At 47.9% G+C, this 18,845-nt stretch overlaps 1 protein-coding gene across 1 annotated transcript in view; it reads right to left on the reverse strand.

The window, feature by feature from the left end:
• Nucleotides 1-14,752: 14,752 nt before the first annotated feature.
• The window catches only part of GAREM1 (GRB2 associated regulator of MAPK1 subtype 1), a 161,694-nt gene continuing 157,601 nt past the window's right edge, over nt 14,753-18,845 (reverse strand). Inside the window, 2 exon segments of the mRNA XM_038766732.1 lie at nt 14,753-16,261; nt 17,731-17,897. Of these exon segments, the coding sequence (XP_038622660.1) occupies nt 15,361-16,261; nt 17,731-17,897 (1,068 nt within the window). The 3' untranslated portion in view covers nt 14,753-15,360.

Genomic DNA, 18,845 nt, shown 5'->3' on the forward strand with positions numbered 1-18,845 from the left:
ATGATCATCATCATCATAGCTAGTCCACACCTCCCTCTTCCCACCCCCACCCAGGCCACCCCCTACCTACGCTTTCCCCATTCCCAGGCCATCGCTGGCTCACACCTCCTCCGACCCTTGAGCCAGGCACTGTTGTAAGTGCTGCGGTAGCTGATATCTATATGGGGCTCACAGTCTTAATCCCCATTTTACAGACGAGGGAACAGGCTCCCAAAAGTTAAGTGACTTACCCAAGGTCACACAGAAGACGTGGTGGAGCTGGGCTTGGAACTCAGGTTCTTCTGACTTCCAGGGCTCTAGCCACTATGCCAAGCTGTTTACCTTTACAGAATGTATCTGTTTATTGTTATATTGTACTCTCCCAAATGCTTAGTACAGTGCTTTGCACACAGTAAGCGCTCAATAAATCTGACTGACTTAATGAAACGACAGGCAGATTGGGTTTACGGTATCTGCATGCGGAATGCACTACCTCAGCACCATCAAGAACCGTCCAGCCACGAATGAGCGCTCCTCCTTCACTTGCACAACAAATTAATTAATGTGCCAAGCACTGTTCTAAGCACTGGGGTAGATACAAGTTAGTCAGGTCGGACACAGTCCCTGTCCCACATGGGGCTCACACTCTTATCCCCCTCATCCCCCTCTCCATCCCCCCATCTTACCTCCTTCCCTTCCCCACAGCACCTGTGTATATGTATATATGTTTGTACATATTTATTACTCTATTTATTTATTTATTTATTTATTTTACTTGTACATATCTATTCTATTTATTTTATTTTGTTAATTTGTTTGGTTTTGTTCTCTGTCTCCCCCTTCTAGACTGTGAGCCCACTGTTGGCTAGGGACTGTCTCTATATGTTGCCAACTTATACTTCCCAAGAGCTTAGTACTGTGCTCTGCACAAAGTAAGCACTCAATAAATACGATTGATTGATTGATTGATCCCCATTTTACAGGTGAGAGAACTGAGGCACAGAGAAGTGAAGTGGCTTGCCTAAGGTCACACAGCAGACATGTGGAGGAGGGAGGATTAGAACCCACGTCCTTCCGACTCCAAGGCCTGTGCTCTATCCACTAAGCCATGCTAAGTAAACTGCTAAGTGTACAATCCATCAACTCTCTTTGAGGGATCAATCATCACTTCCATTTCACAACCGAGCTCTTCTCCATGGTTCATTTTCCAGCAGTCTCCATCAATCAGTGAATCGTCATCAATCATATTTATTGAGCGCTTACTATGTGCACAGCACTGTACTAAGCGCTTGGGAAGTACAAATTGGCAACATATAGAGACAGTCCCTACCCAACAGTGGGCTCACAGTCTAAAATCAATCAATGGTATTTATTAAGCACTTACTGTCTGCAGAGTACTGGACTAAATGTTTGGGAGAGGACAAGATGGGTTGGGATGAACTAACCGATCAATTACCTCATCTGTAAAATGGGGTTAGGAGTGTGAGCCCCATGTGGAACAGGGACTGTGTCCAACCGGATGAATTTGTATCTACCCCAGTACAGTGCCTGACACATAGTAAGTGCTTTAACAAATACTATAGAAAAGAAAAAAAAACAACACAGTAGCAAAGCACCTGTTCCCTGCCCTCAAGGAGCTTCCCATTCAATGGGGAAGACGGACAACAACACCCAACTCCTAGATGACCATGTCTAGGATTTTTCAGTAGAATTCAAAGTCTTTTGAGTTGGAAGAGTTTCCCCTTAGGTCCAGGTTGAAATTTAGGGAACCAGATTCCTGGGGGTGGGGGTGGGGGGATCAATCAATCCAATTGCTTCTTAAGGCTGTCCCAAGGACCAAACCTGGGTCAAGGAAATGGGCTGAAGGTTTGAGCCCAAATGGAAATGGAGTACTCTCCTGGATGAGTCAGAATTGCTCCAATGATACTACTACTACTAATAATGTGGTATTTGTTAAGTGCTTACTATGTGCCAAGCACCGTCCTAAGTGCGAGCGTAGATACGAGATCATCAGGTCCCACATGGGGCTCATCGTTATATTGCACTCTCCCAAGCTCTTAGTACAGTGCTTTGCACACAGTAGGTGCTCAATAAATGTGACAATGAATGAATGAAGTAGGAGGGAGAACAGATATTGAATCCCCATTTTGCAATGAGGGAAGGGAGGCACAGAGGAGTTAAAGGAATCGCCCAGGGTCACATAGCAGACTCACGGGAGAGCCGGGATTAGAACCCAGGTCCTCTGAGTGTCAGGCCCATGCTCTTTCCACACTAGACCACACTGCTCCTCTAGCCCGCTTCCCTCCAAGAAAATGGTGTTCCCAACATTAGGTTCCATAGGCTGTTGTTTGCTTGCTAACAATGTCTCAGCAAGTCACACGAGCATATTGCACCGGAGACATTGACGATAAGTTGTCCCTGCACTATTAACTCGGCCTGCTTTTACCTACAAATCAATCAATCGTATTGATTGAGGGCTTACTGTGTGCAGAGCACTGTACTAAGCGCTTGGGACGTACAAGTTGGCAACATATAGAGACAGTCCCTACCCAACGGTGGGCTCACAGTCTAAAATGGCACAGACGCTTCCCTTTATGCCTGTCCCATTGCCGAGCCCTTGCTCATTACTTCTGAGAGGCATCCACAAAATGACTTTTTTTAATATCGTCTTGTCCGGGGATGCTTCCTGCTAAAGACTTGCTTAAATGGTCAAAGATACCCTATTTAAGAAACAGGAAACACTTACATTGCACATTATCAACATTAGAATAGAATCTCATTATCCATTAGCTGGTATTTGGGCAATTTATAACTTACTTTAGATTGAGTTTTGCAGAATTTCTTGATCTTTGCCACATCATCAGCCGAAAACCTAGGTACTGCGGCTTCGCTCATCAGTTTGATATTATTAGCTAGGATTATAGCCCTGGATATGTTTTCTAGCAGCCGAAGTGTTTTAAGAGATTCTGCTAATTAACTATTAAATAAATGCCGGAATGAAGTTATCTTCATAACCGAGAAGCGGCTTTGAAATTGCTTTCCATAAAATGGGATGAGACTGGTTTCTTATTTTGGAATCGAGTGTCTCTTAGTTAACCTTTCCCTGGCCAATTCTCCCTCAGCTTAGAGAGACTTTGTATTTCCTAGGTTTTAGCAAGGAAAGTCTTTGCTCTGGAATAATGAAAGAAACTAACTTCCCATTAAAAGGAACTTCAAACACCTGTGGTCCGTCATTCAGCCGTTGCTACTTTGAATTACAAGCACTGGGATTTCCAAGTCATCCTTGATCCACATGGAGCTCACACTCTAAGAGCATTTTATCTCTATTTTACGGGGGAAGACATTGAGGCCCAGACTTGTTCAAGGTCACATGGCAAAGTCAGTGGGAGCGCTGGGTCTAGAACCCAGGTCCTCTGGTCCCAAGCTCTTTCCTGCAGGCCACAAGAGCCCTTATGTTGCCAATTTGTACTTCCCAAGCGCTTAGTACAGTGCTCTGCACATAGTAAGTGCTCAATAAATACGATTGATGATGATGATGATGAGGGACAGGGACAGTGTCTGGTCTCACTGCCTTATTCCCTAGTGCTTAGCACACAGCAATACAAATACTTTAAATATCATCACTATTTCCAAGAGGATCTTTGCTCTTCAAGGCCCCATCTTGTACCTGCCAATCAATCAATCACTGGATTTACTGAGGCCTTACTATGTGCTGAGCACTGCTTGCGAGAGTACAATACGATGGAATTAGCCTCTTTCCCTTCCCCACAGCACCTGTATATATGTATATATGCTTGTATTTATTACTCTATTTATTTATTTATTTATTTTACTTGTACATATCTATTCTATTTATTTTATTTTGTTAGTATGTTTGGTTTTGTTCTCTGTCTCCCCCTTTTAGACTGTGAGCCCACTGTTGGGTAGGGACCATCTCTATATGTTGCCAACTTGTACTTCCCAAGCGCTTAGTACAATGCTCTGCACATAGTAAGCGCTCAATAAATATGATTGATTGATTGATTGATTGGTCTCACTGCCTTATTCCCTAGTGCTTAGCACACAGTATAAATACTTTAACACTTTATAATACTTTATAAATACTCCCCCCACCCCCTTCCAGACTGTGAGCCCGCTGTTGGGTAGGGACTGTCTCTACGTGTTGCGACTTGTACTTCCCAAGCGCTTAGTACAGTGCTCTGCATACAGTAAGCGCTCAATAAATACGATTGATTGATTGATTTAATTATTATCACTATTTCCAAGAGGCTCTTCGCTCTTCAAGGCCCCATCTTGTATCTGTCAATCAGTCAATCAATGGATTTACTGAGGGCTTACTACGTGCTGAGCACTGCTTGCGAGAGTACAATACGATGGAATTAGCAGACTCGTTCCCTGCCCATAACGCGCTTAGAATCTAGAAGGGGAAGACAGACATTAAAATAAGTAATCTATAATATTTTTCGAATACTTTTTAGAGCTGAGGTAGATCACCGCCTCCATTTTAGCCTAGAAGAATGTGAAGTGATTGATAGGCGGGGGGTTATTGGAAGTCAGCTCTATACTGATGTGGGATGGCTTCATCCAAATTCTGAAATCTGCTTGGGGCTGGAGACTCAGTTTCTCAATTTTCACCAGTCGGAGGGGAAAGCCTGCCACCACGTGGGCCCCGATGAGCCGGATGCAACAATACTAGCAATACCATGTGCCCAATCTCCCTGACTGATATTCAGGGGTCGTCTCTCGATCAATAATAATAATAATAATGGCATTTATTAAGCACTTATTATGTGCAAAGCACTGTTCTAAGTGCTGGTGATCAGGTTGTCCCATGGGGGGGCTCACAGTCTTAATCCCCATTTTTCCAGATGAGGCAACTGAGGCACAGAGAAGTTAAGTGACTTGCCCAAAGTCACACAGCTGACAATTAGCAGAGCCGGCATTCGAACCCATGACCTCTGACTCCAAAGCCCGGGCTCTTTCCAATCAATCAATCAATCAATCGTATTGAGCGCTTACTGTGTGCAGAGCACTGTACTAAGCGCTTGGGAAGTACAAGTGGGCAACATATCCACTGAGCCACGCAATCGATCGATAGGATTTACCAAACGCTTACTGGGTCCAGAACACTGTACTAAGCGCTTGGGAGGGTACCATCCAGTAGAGTTGGTAGACACGATCCAGGCCCTCAAGGAGCTTGACAATTTGGTGGCTGAAACCAAACCCCTCTCAAACCCCTTGTTCCCTGTTTCTGGGGCTCCAGCAGTCTGCTCCAGCAGTATTCTCTTTTAATAATAATAATAATAATAATAATGACGGTATTTGTTAAGCACTTACTATGTGCCAAGCACTGTTCTAAGTGCTGGGGGGATACAAGGTGATCAGGTTGTCCCACGGGGGGCTCACAGTCTTAATCCTCATTTTACAGATGAGGGAACTGAGGCCCAGAGAAGTGAAGTGACTTGCCCAAAGTCACACAGCTGACAGTTGGCGGAGCCGGGATTTGAACCCACGACCTCTGACTCCAAAGCCCGGGCTCTTTCCATCGAGCCACGCTGCTTCTCTTTTCTTTCTATATAAAAACCAAGCCACAGTCACGGGCCTGGCCGGTGTTTTGGAGTTGATCCTGAGGTCGATCAAGCGCTTCCCGTGGGCCTGGTGCTGTTAGCTAAATGCTGTAGCCAAGAATTTGCGCTCTCTAGACCCTAAGCTCATTCTCTACTCTGAAAGCCGATTACGGGCAGGGAACGTGTCTGCTAATTCTGTTGTATTGTACTCTCCCAAGGATTTAAAACAATGCTCTGAACGTAGGAAGTGCTCAATAAATACCACTGAATGATTGCTCCCTCCTCAGCCAGCGGCCCTTCCTTTCCCTAACTGAACTGCTCAGTTGGCAGCCCCTACAACCACCAACCTCTGGTTTTACTTGTAGGTGTCCTGAGTTTGGGAATCAGAGAACCTCCTTTTTTTTTTAGTGGCATTTGTTAAGTGCTTACTTTCTATGACAACATCCAGGACATGTTTCCCTACTCAAGAAATGCCAGTGATTGCCCATCCACCTCCGCATCAAACGGAGACTCTTCACCGTTGCAGTCTGACTCAGGGTAATCAGGACAATGGTTATTCTCCGGCAGCAGAGGTGTCTACCGCCCCAGCCTCCTCGCTGATCTCCCTGCCTCCAGCCTCTCCCCCTCTCCAGGGGGGACTTCACTCCGCCGCCCTCACCATTTTTCCCAAAACACCATCCTCCCACGGCTCAGAAACCTCCACTGGTTATGTATTCGTCTCGGCAGCAAGGAGAAACTCCTGACCACTGATTTGAAGGCAATCAAATTTCCCTTCTACTTATGTACTCTATTCTCCCACTACCCCCAAAGTACCCTTTGTTCCTCTCAAACAAAACTGCTCAATGTGCCTCTTAATCATCTCTCCCTTCTCTGACCTCTTGCGCTAGCCTTTCTCCCTGCCGGGAACTCTCTCCCCTTCAAATCTGTCAGACCACAGTACTCCCAATCTTCATAGACTCCAGAAGGTTTCCTAATTGACTCATTCATTTATCTGATCATACCTATTGAGCGCTTACTGTGTGCAAGGCACTATACTAAGCACTTGGTAGAGTACAATACAACAATGAACAGGCACATTCCCCACCCGCAATGAACTTTCAGCCTAGATTTCTGTTCTCCCCAGCAGGCAAGTGGCTGAGGCAGAATCAGAGCCCAGATCTCCTGCCTCCTAGGTTCAGGTATTTCTATAAGGGCAGCGAGGCCAGAGGATGTAGGCTACAACCTGAAAGAGGCCTTTCATGGCCCTCAGCCTGGGGGAAATGCCATCTTGGTAGGCCACTGTGGAGGGTGACCATGCAGGACCTGGAAGGGGCTCGACATGCTATGGGAGGTCTGAGGGAGGTGAACCGACCCTTCTGAGGGGGGGCTGGTATCGTTGGGGACGGCCCTGCCGAGCCTGAGCTTCTCCAGACCCCAGCAGGCCTCCGGTGAGCCGACCCCAGAGCCCCGGGTTCAAAACTGATTATTTCCCTGTGGTTCAAATGTGCAGTGAGGGAGAGTCACCCTGGGGTCTGGTCCCTGGGTTAGCAAGAAAGCACCCAGGCACAGGGGCGTGGAGGCACTGGGCCGAAGGAGAGAGGCAGTGGGCTCCCAAAAGATCAGTCTGGAAAAGCAGCCTGAGTTTGGGAATCAGAGAACCTCCTTTTTTTTTTTTAGTGGCATTTGTTAAGTGCTTACTTTCTATGACAACATTCAGGACATGTTTCCCTACTCAAGAAACGCCAGTGATTGCCCATCCACCTCCGCATCAAACGGAGACTCTTCACCATTGGCTTTAAAGCAGTCCACCACCTTGCCCCCTCCTACCTCACCTCTCTACTCTCCTTCTACAACCCATCCTCTAATGCCAACCTTTTCACTGTACCTCGATTTCATCCATCTCACCGCTGACTTCTCGCCCATGTCCGGCCTCTGGCCTGGAACGCCCTCCCTCCTCGTATTTGATAGACAGTTACTCTCCTCACCTTTAAAGCCTCATGGAAAGCACAACTCCTCCAAGAGACCTTCCCTAAGGCCTCCTTTCCTCTTCTCCCACTCCCTTCTGCATCACCCTGGTTTACTCCCTTTATCCATCCCCGCTCCCAGCCCCACAGCACTTAAGTACATATCTGTACTTAAGTACATATCTTTTAGACTGTGAGCCCACTGTTGGGTAGGGACTGCCTCTATATGTTGCCAACTTGTACTTCCCAAGCCCCTAGTACAGTGCTCTGCACACAGTAAGCGCTCAATAAATACGATTGACGATATCTGTAATTCATTTATATTATCGTCTGTCTCCCTCTCTAGACCTTGAGCTTGTTTGGGGCAGGGAATGTGTCCGTTTATTGTTATACTGTACTCTCCTAAGCACTTAGTACAGTGCCCTGAACACAGTAAGAGCTCAATAAATATTAATGACTACCTGCCTGGCACTGTACTAAGCGCTAGGGTAGATAAAAGCAAATCAGGTTGCACACAGTCCACGTCCCCCATGGGGCTCACAGCCTTAATCCCCATTTTACAGATGAGATAGCGAGAAGTAACTTGCCCAAGGTCATAAAGCAAACAAGTGACAGAGCCGGAATTAGAACCCAAAGTCCCGCTGACTTCCAGGCTTGTGCTCTATCCACTAGGCCATACTGCTTCTAATCCCGGCACTGCCATCCATTTGCTGTGAGATCTTGGGCAAGACGCTTAACTTCTCTGGGGCTCAGTTTCCTCGTCTGTAAAATGGGGAGAATGGCCAGTCTGTAGGTCTGGCTGGCATCCTGTGAGCCCCTTGTGGGACAACCTGATTACCTTGTATCTACCCCAGCGCTTAAACAGTGCTTTGCACATAGTAGGCACTTAACAAATACCAACATTATTATTATTATTATTATTATCCGACAGGTGAAGGTCCAAATGTCGGTCAAATGATCCCGACCTGGCTTGCCCTCCTAGGAAATCCTCTGGAAAAGCTGCCTTTGGCAGCTTCCACCAACCTCCTCCCACTCGGACAATTATCTTTCAAAAACAGAAAAATCAGCCGCCGCAGACGCAACAAGCTTTCCGAATGACCCACTTCTCTTCCCACGACCGACTGAGCGGCCCTGTGTGGAACTGGATCGAGATAGGCCACAAACAACCTCTCCCCGTCTAATTACTGAACAGCAGCTGTCTGAACGAGCAACCTTTAAAAAGTTTTTTTTTTTTATTTATAGACATCATAGAACCATGGAAGTCACAGACAATGAGGAGGTTAGACATAACATGCTGTGTTTAGCTTGAGGTACAGATCTGGTCAGTTAGGAGACGGCCTTGTGAAAATGCCTTGCTAATTTTTCTTTGACAGTCCGAATTTGGCCAGATAGGAATCCGAATACAAAGTTTCTGTAACAAAATGCTTTAAAAAGACATCCATAGCAATACTCTCGTCGAGAATTAAGTCACCGAGGTGCTTTCAGATGACAAAAAAATTAGTAAAATCATCTCTGCTCTAAGAAGTCTGCTTACACTTTGAATGAAACAACATATAAATGGATGAAGAGTTTTACAGCTAAGAAATAACCAAGTCTAGTCCAGAACACACCGTGGGTTTGTAAATCAAAAGGGTCAAGTCTGAGATATTATAAGATATTATAAGTCTGAGAATCTCATAAGCAGAGTTTGTTGCAGGAAGATTTGATCTTGAAATCAGATAAAATAGAGAAGACCCTCGAGCATTTTTTGTGGACTTGATTTGGCTTTTCTTCCAGGTTTGGACTTTTTTAACCTAACGTGTTAGACCCTAGGGTTTGAAGCTTCGGGGGTGGGGGTTAACTTCAAAAGGCCCTCATGAGAGCTCTTCAAGACCATCTCCTGCTCCTAACCCTGCCCACCAAGGTTACCATCTGTCCTGGGAAAAAGAGCCAAGCAGTGTGGCCTAATGGAGGGAGCCTGAGCCTGGGAGGAGAGGACCTGGATTCAAATTCCAGCCCTGCCACTTTGCTGTACGACCGCGGGCAAGTCGCTTCCCTTCTCTGTGCCTCAGTTACCTCATCTGTAAAATGTGGATTCAATACCTGTTCTTCCTCCTATTTAGACTGAGTGCCCCATGTGGGGCCTGGTTATCTTCCCTAGCGCTTAGTTCAGGTCTTGACACATAGTAGGCACTTAACGATTACCACAATTATTAAGGCTGATGAGCCCCATGTGAGACAGGGACCATATCCAACCTAATTATCTTGTCTCTACCTCAGTGCTTCGTGCAGCGCCTGGCACATAGTAAGCACTTAACAAATACCACGGTTATAAAGACCGTGAGCCGTATATGGGACAGGGACTATGTCCAACCTGATTATCTTATATCTAATCCAACGCTTAGTACAGACTCTTGCACGCAGGGAACACTTAACAGATGCCAGTAAAAAATAAAAGCCCTCAAGCTAATTGGCACGCAGAGAAGAAAGGAGCCTGGTACCGATGAGGTACCGATGTTCTCGAAAGGCTATAGGGGAAACTGGCATATCTTACTTTATTGAGAGTCTGCAAAGGGTCAATCCTTAGGAAGGAAGGTTTGCATTCTGGTGCCGGCCTAATTCCTTCATGGTCTCAGGAAAACGGCTTCCATGTTAGAGCTCAAGATCCAAAGGTCCACCGGCTCCCTTGGAGGGATGGTGGGCTTTGGGAGGTGGGCTTCTTCGGATAGAAAGTTATATGAGGAAGAAAGAGCACCCTTTTGAAATGCGTACAAAGGGAGAGCATGAGGAATCGATTTCCAAAGTAAGCACGTGGTGATTTGGACCATACTATGTTTCCAAATGGAGCAATAAATGATGAGTTTCCCTTTCTCCTTATTTTTATAACCAAAAAGCATTCCACGACGATAACAACTTTAACAGCAGCTAGATGGGACTTCAGAAAATTGAAAGGCCCGATTTGGAGGCAGATGGTAAAACGGAGAATTTTCATAGTACATAAAATTGTGCAACTCAAGTTAATGAGGAAGATCTTGGGGAGTTGGCTGCTTCCTAAATTCTGGCGAAAGTTGTCTCACTGGGGTTAATTCAGTCCCCTTGATGACACTCCCGGCAGGGGGAATGGAGTGAGGGTTTGAACTCTGAACTTTCCCGACACAAGTTACGTGTGGGGTTTTACTTGCTGGCTGTAGCGCTCGCCTGTGGGTCCTCCTTCACTTTCAACCCTAATGATTTGGGAACAATTAGTTATAGATTAGGCGGAAAGGGACCAGAGGGCTGAGTTGAGAATTTTTACACAGACATCGGCACATATCCGGTCTCCATTTTCTGCAGTGATGTGGCCACCCACACACATGGAGCCTGTTGACTAGCTGCCAGGAGATCCAGCTTTGCAGAGATAGCTGCCCTGCTGGATATCTGAATTTGACTCTTCAGTCACTCAATTGGGTGCTTACTGAACACAGAGCAATCAATCAATCAATCAATCGTATTTATTGAGCGCTTACTATGTGCAGAGCACTGTACTAAGCGCTTGGGAGAGTACGATATAACAGATTTGGTAGTCACGTTCCCTGCTCACAACGAGCTTCTTCTGATTGCAACCTGAGGGTTTCCACTCTACCTCCGGACGATGCTATTTATTAAAATCAGTGAAAAGTAAGAGTCTTCTGAACCACTACGTTGTAAGCTCCTTGTGGGCAGGGATTGTATTTCCTCTATCTACGGTACTCTCCCAGATGTTTAATACAGGGCACTGCACACAGTGAAGGACTGATCAATAAGCTCTATAAATGTCTCATCTACATCGAGTGTCTGAGTGCTCAGAGCACAGTTTAACTGACACAACAATCTACTTACTGCAGCTCACGCCATAGAAAGCCCAATTTTCTTTTTCTAAATGGCATTCAAGTGCTTACCATGAGCTATGCGCGCTGGGGTAGATACATGGAGCTCACAGTCTTAATCCCATTTTGCAGATGAGGTAACTGAGGCACAGAGAAGTGACGTGATTTGCCCAAGGTCACATAGCGGACAAGTGGTGGAGCCCAGGATTACAAACCTGATCTTCTGACTTCCACGCCTGGGATCTTTCAAATTTATGCTTTCAAGAAACAGGATTAGCGTAATAGAAAACTTTAACCAGGGGACCAGGAGGCCACACCACTTCATGTTTGATAAATCAATCAATCAATGGTATTTATTAAGCACTTACTGTGTGCAGAGCGCTGTACTAATCACTTGGGAGAGTACAATGCAGTTGAGAAGGTAGACCCATTCCCTTCCTGATGGAACTGTCTTGGCTGGAAGCAGTGGTATTGATCTTCACCCAATCAATCAATCAATCATTCCGCATGTATTGGACCCTTACTGTTAGCAAAGCACTGTACTAAGCACTTGTGTGAATCCAGTAAACATGAGCCCCTGCACCCTTTCTAACTCACAACGCGGTGTTTCTTTCGGTGACTGTTTTCTGAAAAGGTGTATTCCTTTAGCTCAGACGAGTTTCTCCTCACTAATCCAAAACCCATGCTAAGTACCAAAAACGTAGAACAGAAATTTGCCAAGATACATGGGCCGATAATACAAAAATAGGCAGCAGTGTGGCTGAGTGGATAAAGCCCAGGCCTGGGGAGTCAGAGGACCCGGGTTCTAATCTTTATTCTGCCACTTGTCTGCTGTGTGACCTTGGGCAAGTCTCGATTTCTCTGTGCCTCAGTTAACTAAGGGGATTAACTACTCCTTCCTCCAACTTAGACTGTGAGCCACCTGATTATCCTGTGTCTACCCCAGTGCTTAGTACAGTGCCTGGCACTCAGTAAGTGCTCAACAAGAACCATAAAAACCAAAATAAGCAAAATACACAATGGAAGACCCAGCATCCTCCTCCTTAACTTGGCCACTGCACATATAAGCTGAGATTCTTATCATGGATTCAACAGGGCACGCAAGAAGGAAATCATCACGGTTGGGGACCCTTCCACACTAATGAAAACCCCCATGGAAAAGCCTTGCTCAAGATTACCATCCACTTCTGTTCTCAACGTGCAACTCAAAATATTCGCGGGAAGATGACGATACTAAGAGGCGACCGAGAATCTTTTCATGGGGGTTTCTGTCCGTTTATGAAACCAAGACCTGGGAACGTGTCCATCAACTCTATTGTACTGTACTCTCCCAGGCGCTTAGTATAGTGCTCTGCACACAGTAGGCGCTCAATAAATGCCACTGATTGATGGATGGATGGATGTCAAGTTTCAGGAACTGGGTATTTTTTCAGGGGTGAAGGCTTCTTCCTAGGTGGGAATCAGGATTTTCCTCCAGTATAATGGGATATGGAGGAAAAACCAAACTGTAATGGAAGAGAAAAACAAAAGGGCACTTAGGACTTTTGTGTAGAAGCAACATGGCCTAGTGGGTACAGCACAGGCCAGGGACCTGGGTTCTAATCTGGTTCCATTGCTTGTCTGCTGTGTGACATTGAGAAAGTAACAACTTTTCTGTGCCTCACTTCTCTCATCTCTAAAATGGAAATTAAGACCATGAGCCCATGTGGGACACGGACTGTATCCAATCTGATTAGCTTGTATCTACCCCAAGGCTTAATACAGTGCCTGGTACATAATAAGTGCTTAACAAGTACCGTATTAAAAAAAAGAGGAAAAATAGGGAGGAGAAAAACATTCAGCCACAGCACACTCAGCCTTAACACATCCTGCCTGGTTCCCAGACCAGCCGGGACTCTCGACTGCTGAGAACAAGGGACCGCAAAGGAGAAGATCCAAGGTGGGCTGGGTGGAATTCCGATTTCAGGCACTCATTCCGGATTCGCCAGTGCCATGTTCTGTCTCTGGTCCACCTGACTGCTCTGTTTTGTGAGCGGGACGAACGAGAAGCGAGCAAATGGATTTTCACTGCTCGGTTTCGGTGCCCTTGCCCTAGCAGTGCCCAGCCACTGAGGCACACTGGCCAAGGCACACTTCCCACCACCCGCGCATCTGGAACCGGGAGACTCAGAGAGGAAGATATCCCTCCCTCTAGAATATGAGCTCCTTGTAGGCAGGGAATGCGTCTGCCAACTCCGTTACGCTGGACTCTCCCAAGTGCTTAGTTTAGTGCTCTGCACACACAGTAAGCACTCAGTAAGTACCATTGATTGATTTTGGAATTTAATGTGAGCTCCTTGTAGGCAGGTAATGTGTCTGCCAACTCCGTTACACTGGACTCTCCCAAGTGCTTAGTTCAGTGCTCTGCACACACAGTAAGCACTCAGTAAGTACCACTGATTGATTTTGGAATTTAATGTGAGCTCCTCGTAGGCAGGGAATGCGTCTGCCAACTCCGTTACGCTGGACTCTCCCAAGTGCTTAGTTTAGTGCTCTGCACACACAGTAAGCACTCAGTAAGTATTGATTCTGGAATTTTATATGGGTAACAGCCTCAATGGCCTTTGCGCCAGAGGACGGAAGTTTGAACAGGGGAAAGCAGTGCTTTAAACACGCTGGCTGCTGTTCCTCGATTCCAGTTTAAAACACCAATCTTGCCCGCTACAAAATATGGGATCACCGCTCCTTATTCTGGAAATAAGAATCCCAAACTGCATTCCTTCAGGTGAGAGAGAAGTTACATACTGATAATTACTTCTCTTCAGTAATTTTCAAAAATGGAAAGTAGCTGACCCAGTAAAGCTGAGGCATGAAAGCCGACCAGTCCTCAGGAAACATTTTGATTGACCACATTGGGCTTCTCCTTATCAGCACATCAGAGGCCGAGATGTTCCTCTGCTACTAAGTCTCGAACCTTAGACTGTGAGCCCCATGTGGGACAGGAACTGTGTCCGAACTGATTAACTTGTATCTACCACAGCGCTTAGAACAGTGCTTGACACATAGTAAGCGCTTAACAAAGATAATAATAACAATACTCATAATCATAAAAAACTAAATCTGGATGCACATTCAGTGCAGTGCCCTGTTTTGGTGCAAAGAGCTTTTCCTACAAAACCTGTCGGCGGGACTGAAAAGGAAATTGACTTCGTGAGGAGGATCTGTGCCTTTGGAGTTGGGTCGTGCCGGAAGGCCCCTCCAGCCCCTCTCTCCCCTCCAAAGGGTCACCACTTTGAGGAAAAGCAACTGATTCCCTGTCCTAACAGGTGGGCGTCTCAAAAGGAATCCCTGATCCACTCGGACAGTCGAGCGACAGGATTCAGAATGGACTTGCAAAGCACAATCATATAGTCAGTTTTTTCCTTTGCTGAGGAACATTAGCAGCAGGTGTAGATGAATGATTCCCAGGATGATTCATTATTACTCAGGAGTTACATATCGGGTGTCTGTCGGCACGGGCGCTTCGGAAGAGAATGACATTTTGGTCAATGGATCCTCACTCAGAACATTACGTTTTAAAGTGTCATTTCAGAGGAGCGGTTTAATAAACTCTTTAAAATGTTCAGGCACGAGATTAAAAAGAATCAGCATTTCACAATCCAAGAGGCAGACGGAGAGCACGGCATCCGAGAAACGGTCTGAAGTGCACCGTTGGGAGGAGGGGGATTTGGGGTTCTTAAGTCGTTGGACTTTTCGCCGTTCGGTAATAAATATCACGACTTTGCACCTAGCTGAGGAAATGACCGTGCCCTCCGTTCACGTAGCAGCTGCTGAGGGTTCAGTGATGTATGAGGCACACCTCTAAGGGTTCTCTACAGCATATTTTATTGGACATACAAAATAACCTGTTCACCCTTCAAAAACGTAGTCTGCATAGCAAGAGTTTTCTTCGGCCGCTATTTACAGAGAGGGTTTTTAGTGCAAAAACGTGAAGGGATGTACCAGCCCCTCCACCCCTGGCACATCCGTCCGTCAGTCCCGCTCAGCGTCCCGCTGGGGACCCTCCGGCTAGATCTTGGGCCTCCAGCCGTTAATGAACTGCAGGATCTTCTTCACCTGCAGTTTGCTCAGTTTGAAGTCTTCCGAGAGGATCTCCCCGGTCAGCTGGACCAGTAAGTTCCCGTCGATCTTCTCGGTGACGAAGAACGCGATGACGTCTTCCGACAGGCCGATGAACCGCAGGGACTTGGACACCTCCTCTACCGAGAGGCCCGACAGGTCGGCGGGAGGCTGCCAGGGGGACCCGTCGCCGCAGGACCTCGGGGCCAGCTGGAGGTGGAGGGGGGAAGAAAAGGGGTAGGAGGAGGAGAAGATGTCCTGGGGGCCCTTTTTCCCAAAATACTGATCCTCCGAGAGGTCCGGCGACCCGCTCGGTGGGGCCTCCTCGGCCCCATCGATCTTCAGAGGCAAAGGGAAGCTTTCCGGGGGGGCTCTCTCCTCGGTTCCTTTCGGAGCCCGCGGCGGCAGCGCCGGGCACGAGGGGCTCGGCTTGGGGCTGTCAGCAGCATTGGGCTCCCCGTCCGTGCACTCCAGGGAGTAACTCGCCGACTTGGGGCACTCGGAGTCGGCCCCGCCGAACTCAGCCGAGACGGGCTGGGGACCCCCGGCCAAGGGTTTGCCCCCGTCCGTGGCAAGAGGGGCCGGACAGTTTCTCTTTGGCGTGCCTGGCGTCTTCTGTCGGGGGTAACTGTAGCTCCTGCTGGGCTCCGTCAGGAAGCCGCCCCGGTCGGCTCCCTCTCCCGCTTCCGAGAAATGGTTTGGCCACGACAACCGGGAGGACAGGGCCTGCGCCGAAGGGCTCCCGAAAGGGGACGCGTTGAGCTCCGCCGAGTCGGTTTTCATCCTATGACACGGATAACAGGAGACGGGCGAGTTCTTGGAGGGACTGGGGTCGCCGTCGGGGATGCTGCTTAGAGCCAAAGACAGACGGGGAGGAAGGTTAGTGGAAAACTGACCCCGCCCGGCTACGGACTCCAAACGACAACGTCCAAGGCGCTTGGCGGAGGGTCATAAGGCGCTCTGCCAGCATGGACCGAAATTACCGGACTCTGAACTTTATCTTTCAATTAATACCGGGTCCTGATCGTTAGCAGGGTGGATAGGACGCATGAACGTTTTGGGGAAATAATGGAGGAGTCTCAGTTACAAGTGTGTTCCCTTGGTTTACTCCTCATACACAAGATCTGAGAAGAAGGGGAAAGCTCTGTGAGCGACGGGCTGCGCAGCCAACCTTCCAGTGACTTCTCTAGAATGGGCCCCCCGGGTCAAGCTAGGGACAATGAAGAGGGAGACTCATACTGACTCCAAAAGCTCCCCAACTTTTGTTCAGGTTGAAAGCATTGTCTGTCCACGGGGACCTTAGGAAAAAAGGGGAAGAAGTGTTAGAGGGAGACAGATGCTGGTAAAGGACCATGACCCTCTGCTTCGCTTTCCACGACCAACTTCCACAGAAGCCAGAGAAGCGGCAGATTCCCATTTGGCCGTTTCAATTTTTTCAGACCCCCAGCGTGGGAGTCGGAGGACCTGGGTTCTAATCCCAGCTCTGTCGCTTGCCTGCTGGGTGACCTTGGGCAAGTCTCCTAACTTCTCTGGCCTAGTTTCTTCATCCGTGAAACATGGATTCAAAACCTCCCCCTTAGACTCTGAGCTTCGTGTGTGCCAGGGACTGCATCTGATCTGATTATCTTGTATCTGCTCCTGCACGCACTTAGTTCGGTACTTGGTACACAGTAAGTGCTTAACGAGTGCTTAAAAGCAGCATGGCCTAGTGGATAGACCACGGGTCCGGAGTCAGAAGGACCTGCCTGGGTTCTAATCCCAGCTCCCGCCACATGTCTGCTGTGTGACCTTGGGCAAGTCACTTCGCTGGGCCTCACTGACCTCATTTGTAAAATGGGGACTAATGCTATGAGCCCCATGTGGGACAGGGACTGAGTCCACCCAGACTGAGTCCATAGTACATAGCACATAGTAAGCGCTTCACAGATACCACAGTCTTTTAGACTGTGAGCCCACTGTTGGGTAGGGACCGTCTCTATATGTTGCCAACTTGTACTTCCCAAGCGCTTAGTACAGTGCTCTGCACACAGTAAGCGCTCAATAAATACGATTGATTGATTGATTGATAAATTCCCTCCCTTCCCCACCTCAACCCCTAATACCATTACTATTATCACTACTTTGCACAGAAGGAGCCGGCTGCTCATTTCCGGATTTACCGCTTCTGGTTGTCTTTCCCACATCCCACAGGGGGGTTCTTCAAATATAAAATCCTTGAACTGAGGGTCCCTCCCCACGGCTGACACTTCCTCCCCATCCCCTGAGGGGAAGTGGAGGGGTGGGGCGGGGGAACCCTGATTTCCCGGCTCGAACACTTACACGTTGTGGAGCCCCGAGGAGTAGTAGGACAAGGTGGGGCTTGGGGAGCGGGCCTGCTGCCGGGTGGTCTTCCCCACCCGAGGAGGGATGGAAGGGCTGACGGACGCCGGCTTGACGCTGCGGGGTGGGACCGGAGGGGCGTTCAGCAGGCGGCATTCTTCTCTGACCTGTGGCAGGGGAGGAAGCTACAGGTTAGCGGTGGGGTCAGGCCCCCCCCCAAGCCCGCTGGGAGCCGGCCCCGCTTTCAGCAGAGTTGCCTAATTGATTGCGAGCGGGCCCGGGATTCAGAAGGACCTGGGTTCGAATCTCCATTCCGCCACTTGTGACTGTGCACAAGTCACTTCACTTCTTGGGGGCCTCAGTTACCTCATCTGTAAAATGGAGATTAAGACCATGAGCCCCACGTGGGACAGGGACTTCGTCCAACTTGATTAGCTTATATCCAGCCCAGCGATTAGGGTAGTGCCTGGCCCATAGTGCTTAACATATACCGTGATTATTGTTAGTTCACACACAACAGGAGGGGAAGGGAGAGAGTGGGGAGAAACGAGAGCTGAGGGGAATGGCGCTAAATCACTTGAGCTGCCAGAGAGAGGATCTGGGGCCAGACAAACACCTGGAGGCTGCTGAAATACTTAGGAACCGTGAGTTTCTTGAGGATCTTTCTGGGAACCGGTGACGAGCTGGTGAAACTCGAGTGATAAAAGAGGACTTGAGGCAGGGTTAAAGGATCAGACAGATCATCATCATCGATCGTATTTATTGAGCCCTTACTATGTGCAGAGCACTGTACTAAGCGCTTGGGAAGTACAAATTGGCAACATATGGAGACAGTCCCTACCCAACAGTGGGCTCACAGTCTAAAAATGATGAATTGCAGAGATTGAGTGCCTGGCCCATAGTGCTTAACATATACCGTGATTACTGTTAGTTCACACACAACAGGAGGGGAAGGGAGAGAGTGGGGAGAAACGAGAGCTGAGGGGAATGGCGCTAAATCACGTGAGCTGCCAGAGAGAGGATCTGGGGCCAGACAAACACCTGGAGGCTGCTGAAATACTTAGGAACCGTGAGTTTCTTGAGGATCTTTCCGGGAACCGGTGACGAGCCGGTGA

This window comes from Tachyglossus aculeatus, chromosome 25 (genome assembly GCF_015852505.1).
Source record: "Tachyglossus aculeatus isolate mTacAcu1 chromosome 25, mTacAcu1.pri, whole genome shotgun sequence".
Classification (NCBI taxonomy): domain Eukaryota; kingdom Metazoa; phylum Chordata; class Mammalia; order Monotremata; family Tachyglossidae; genus Tachyglossus; species Tachyglossus aculeatus.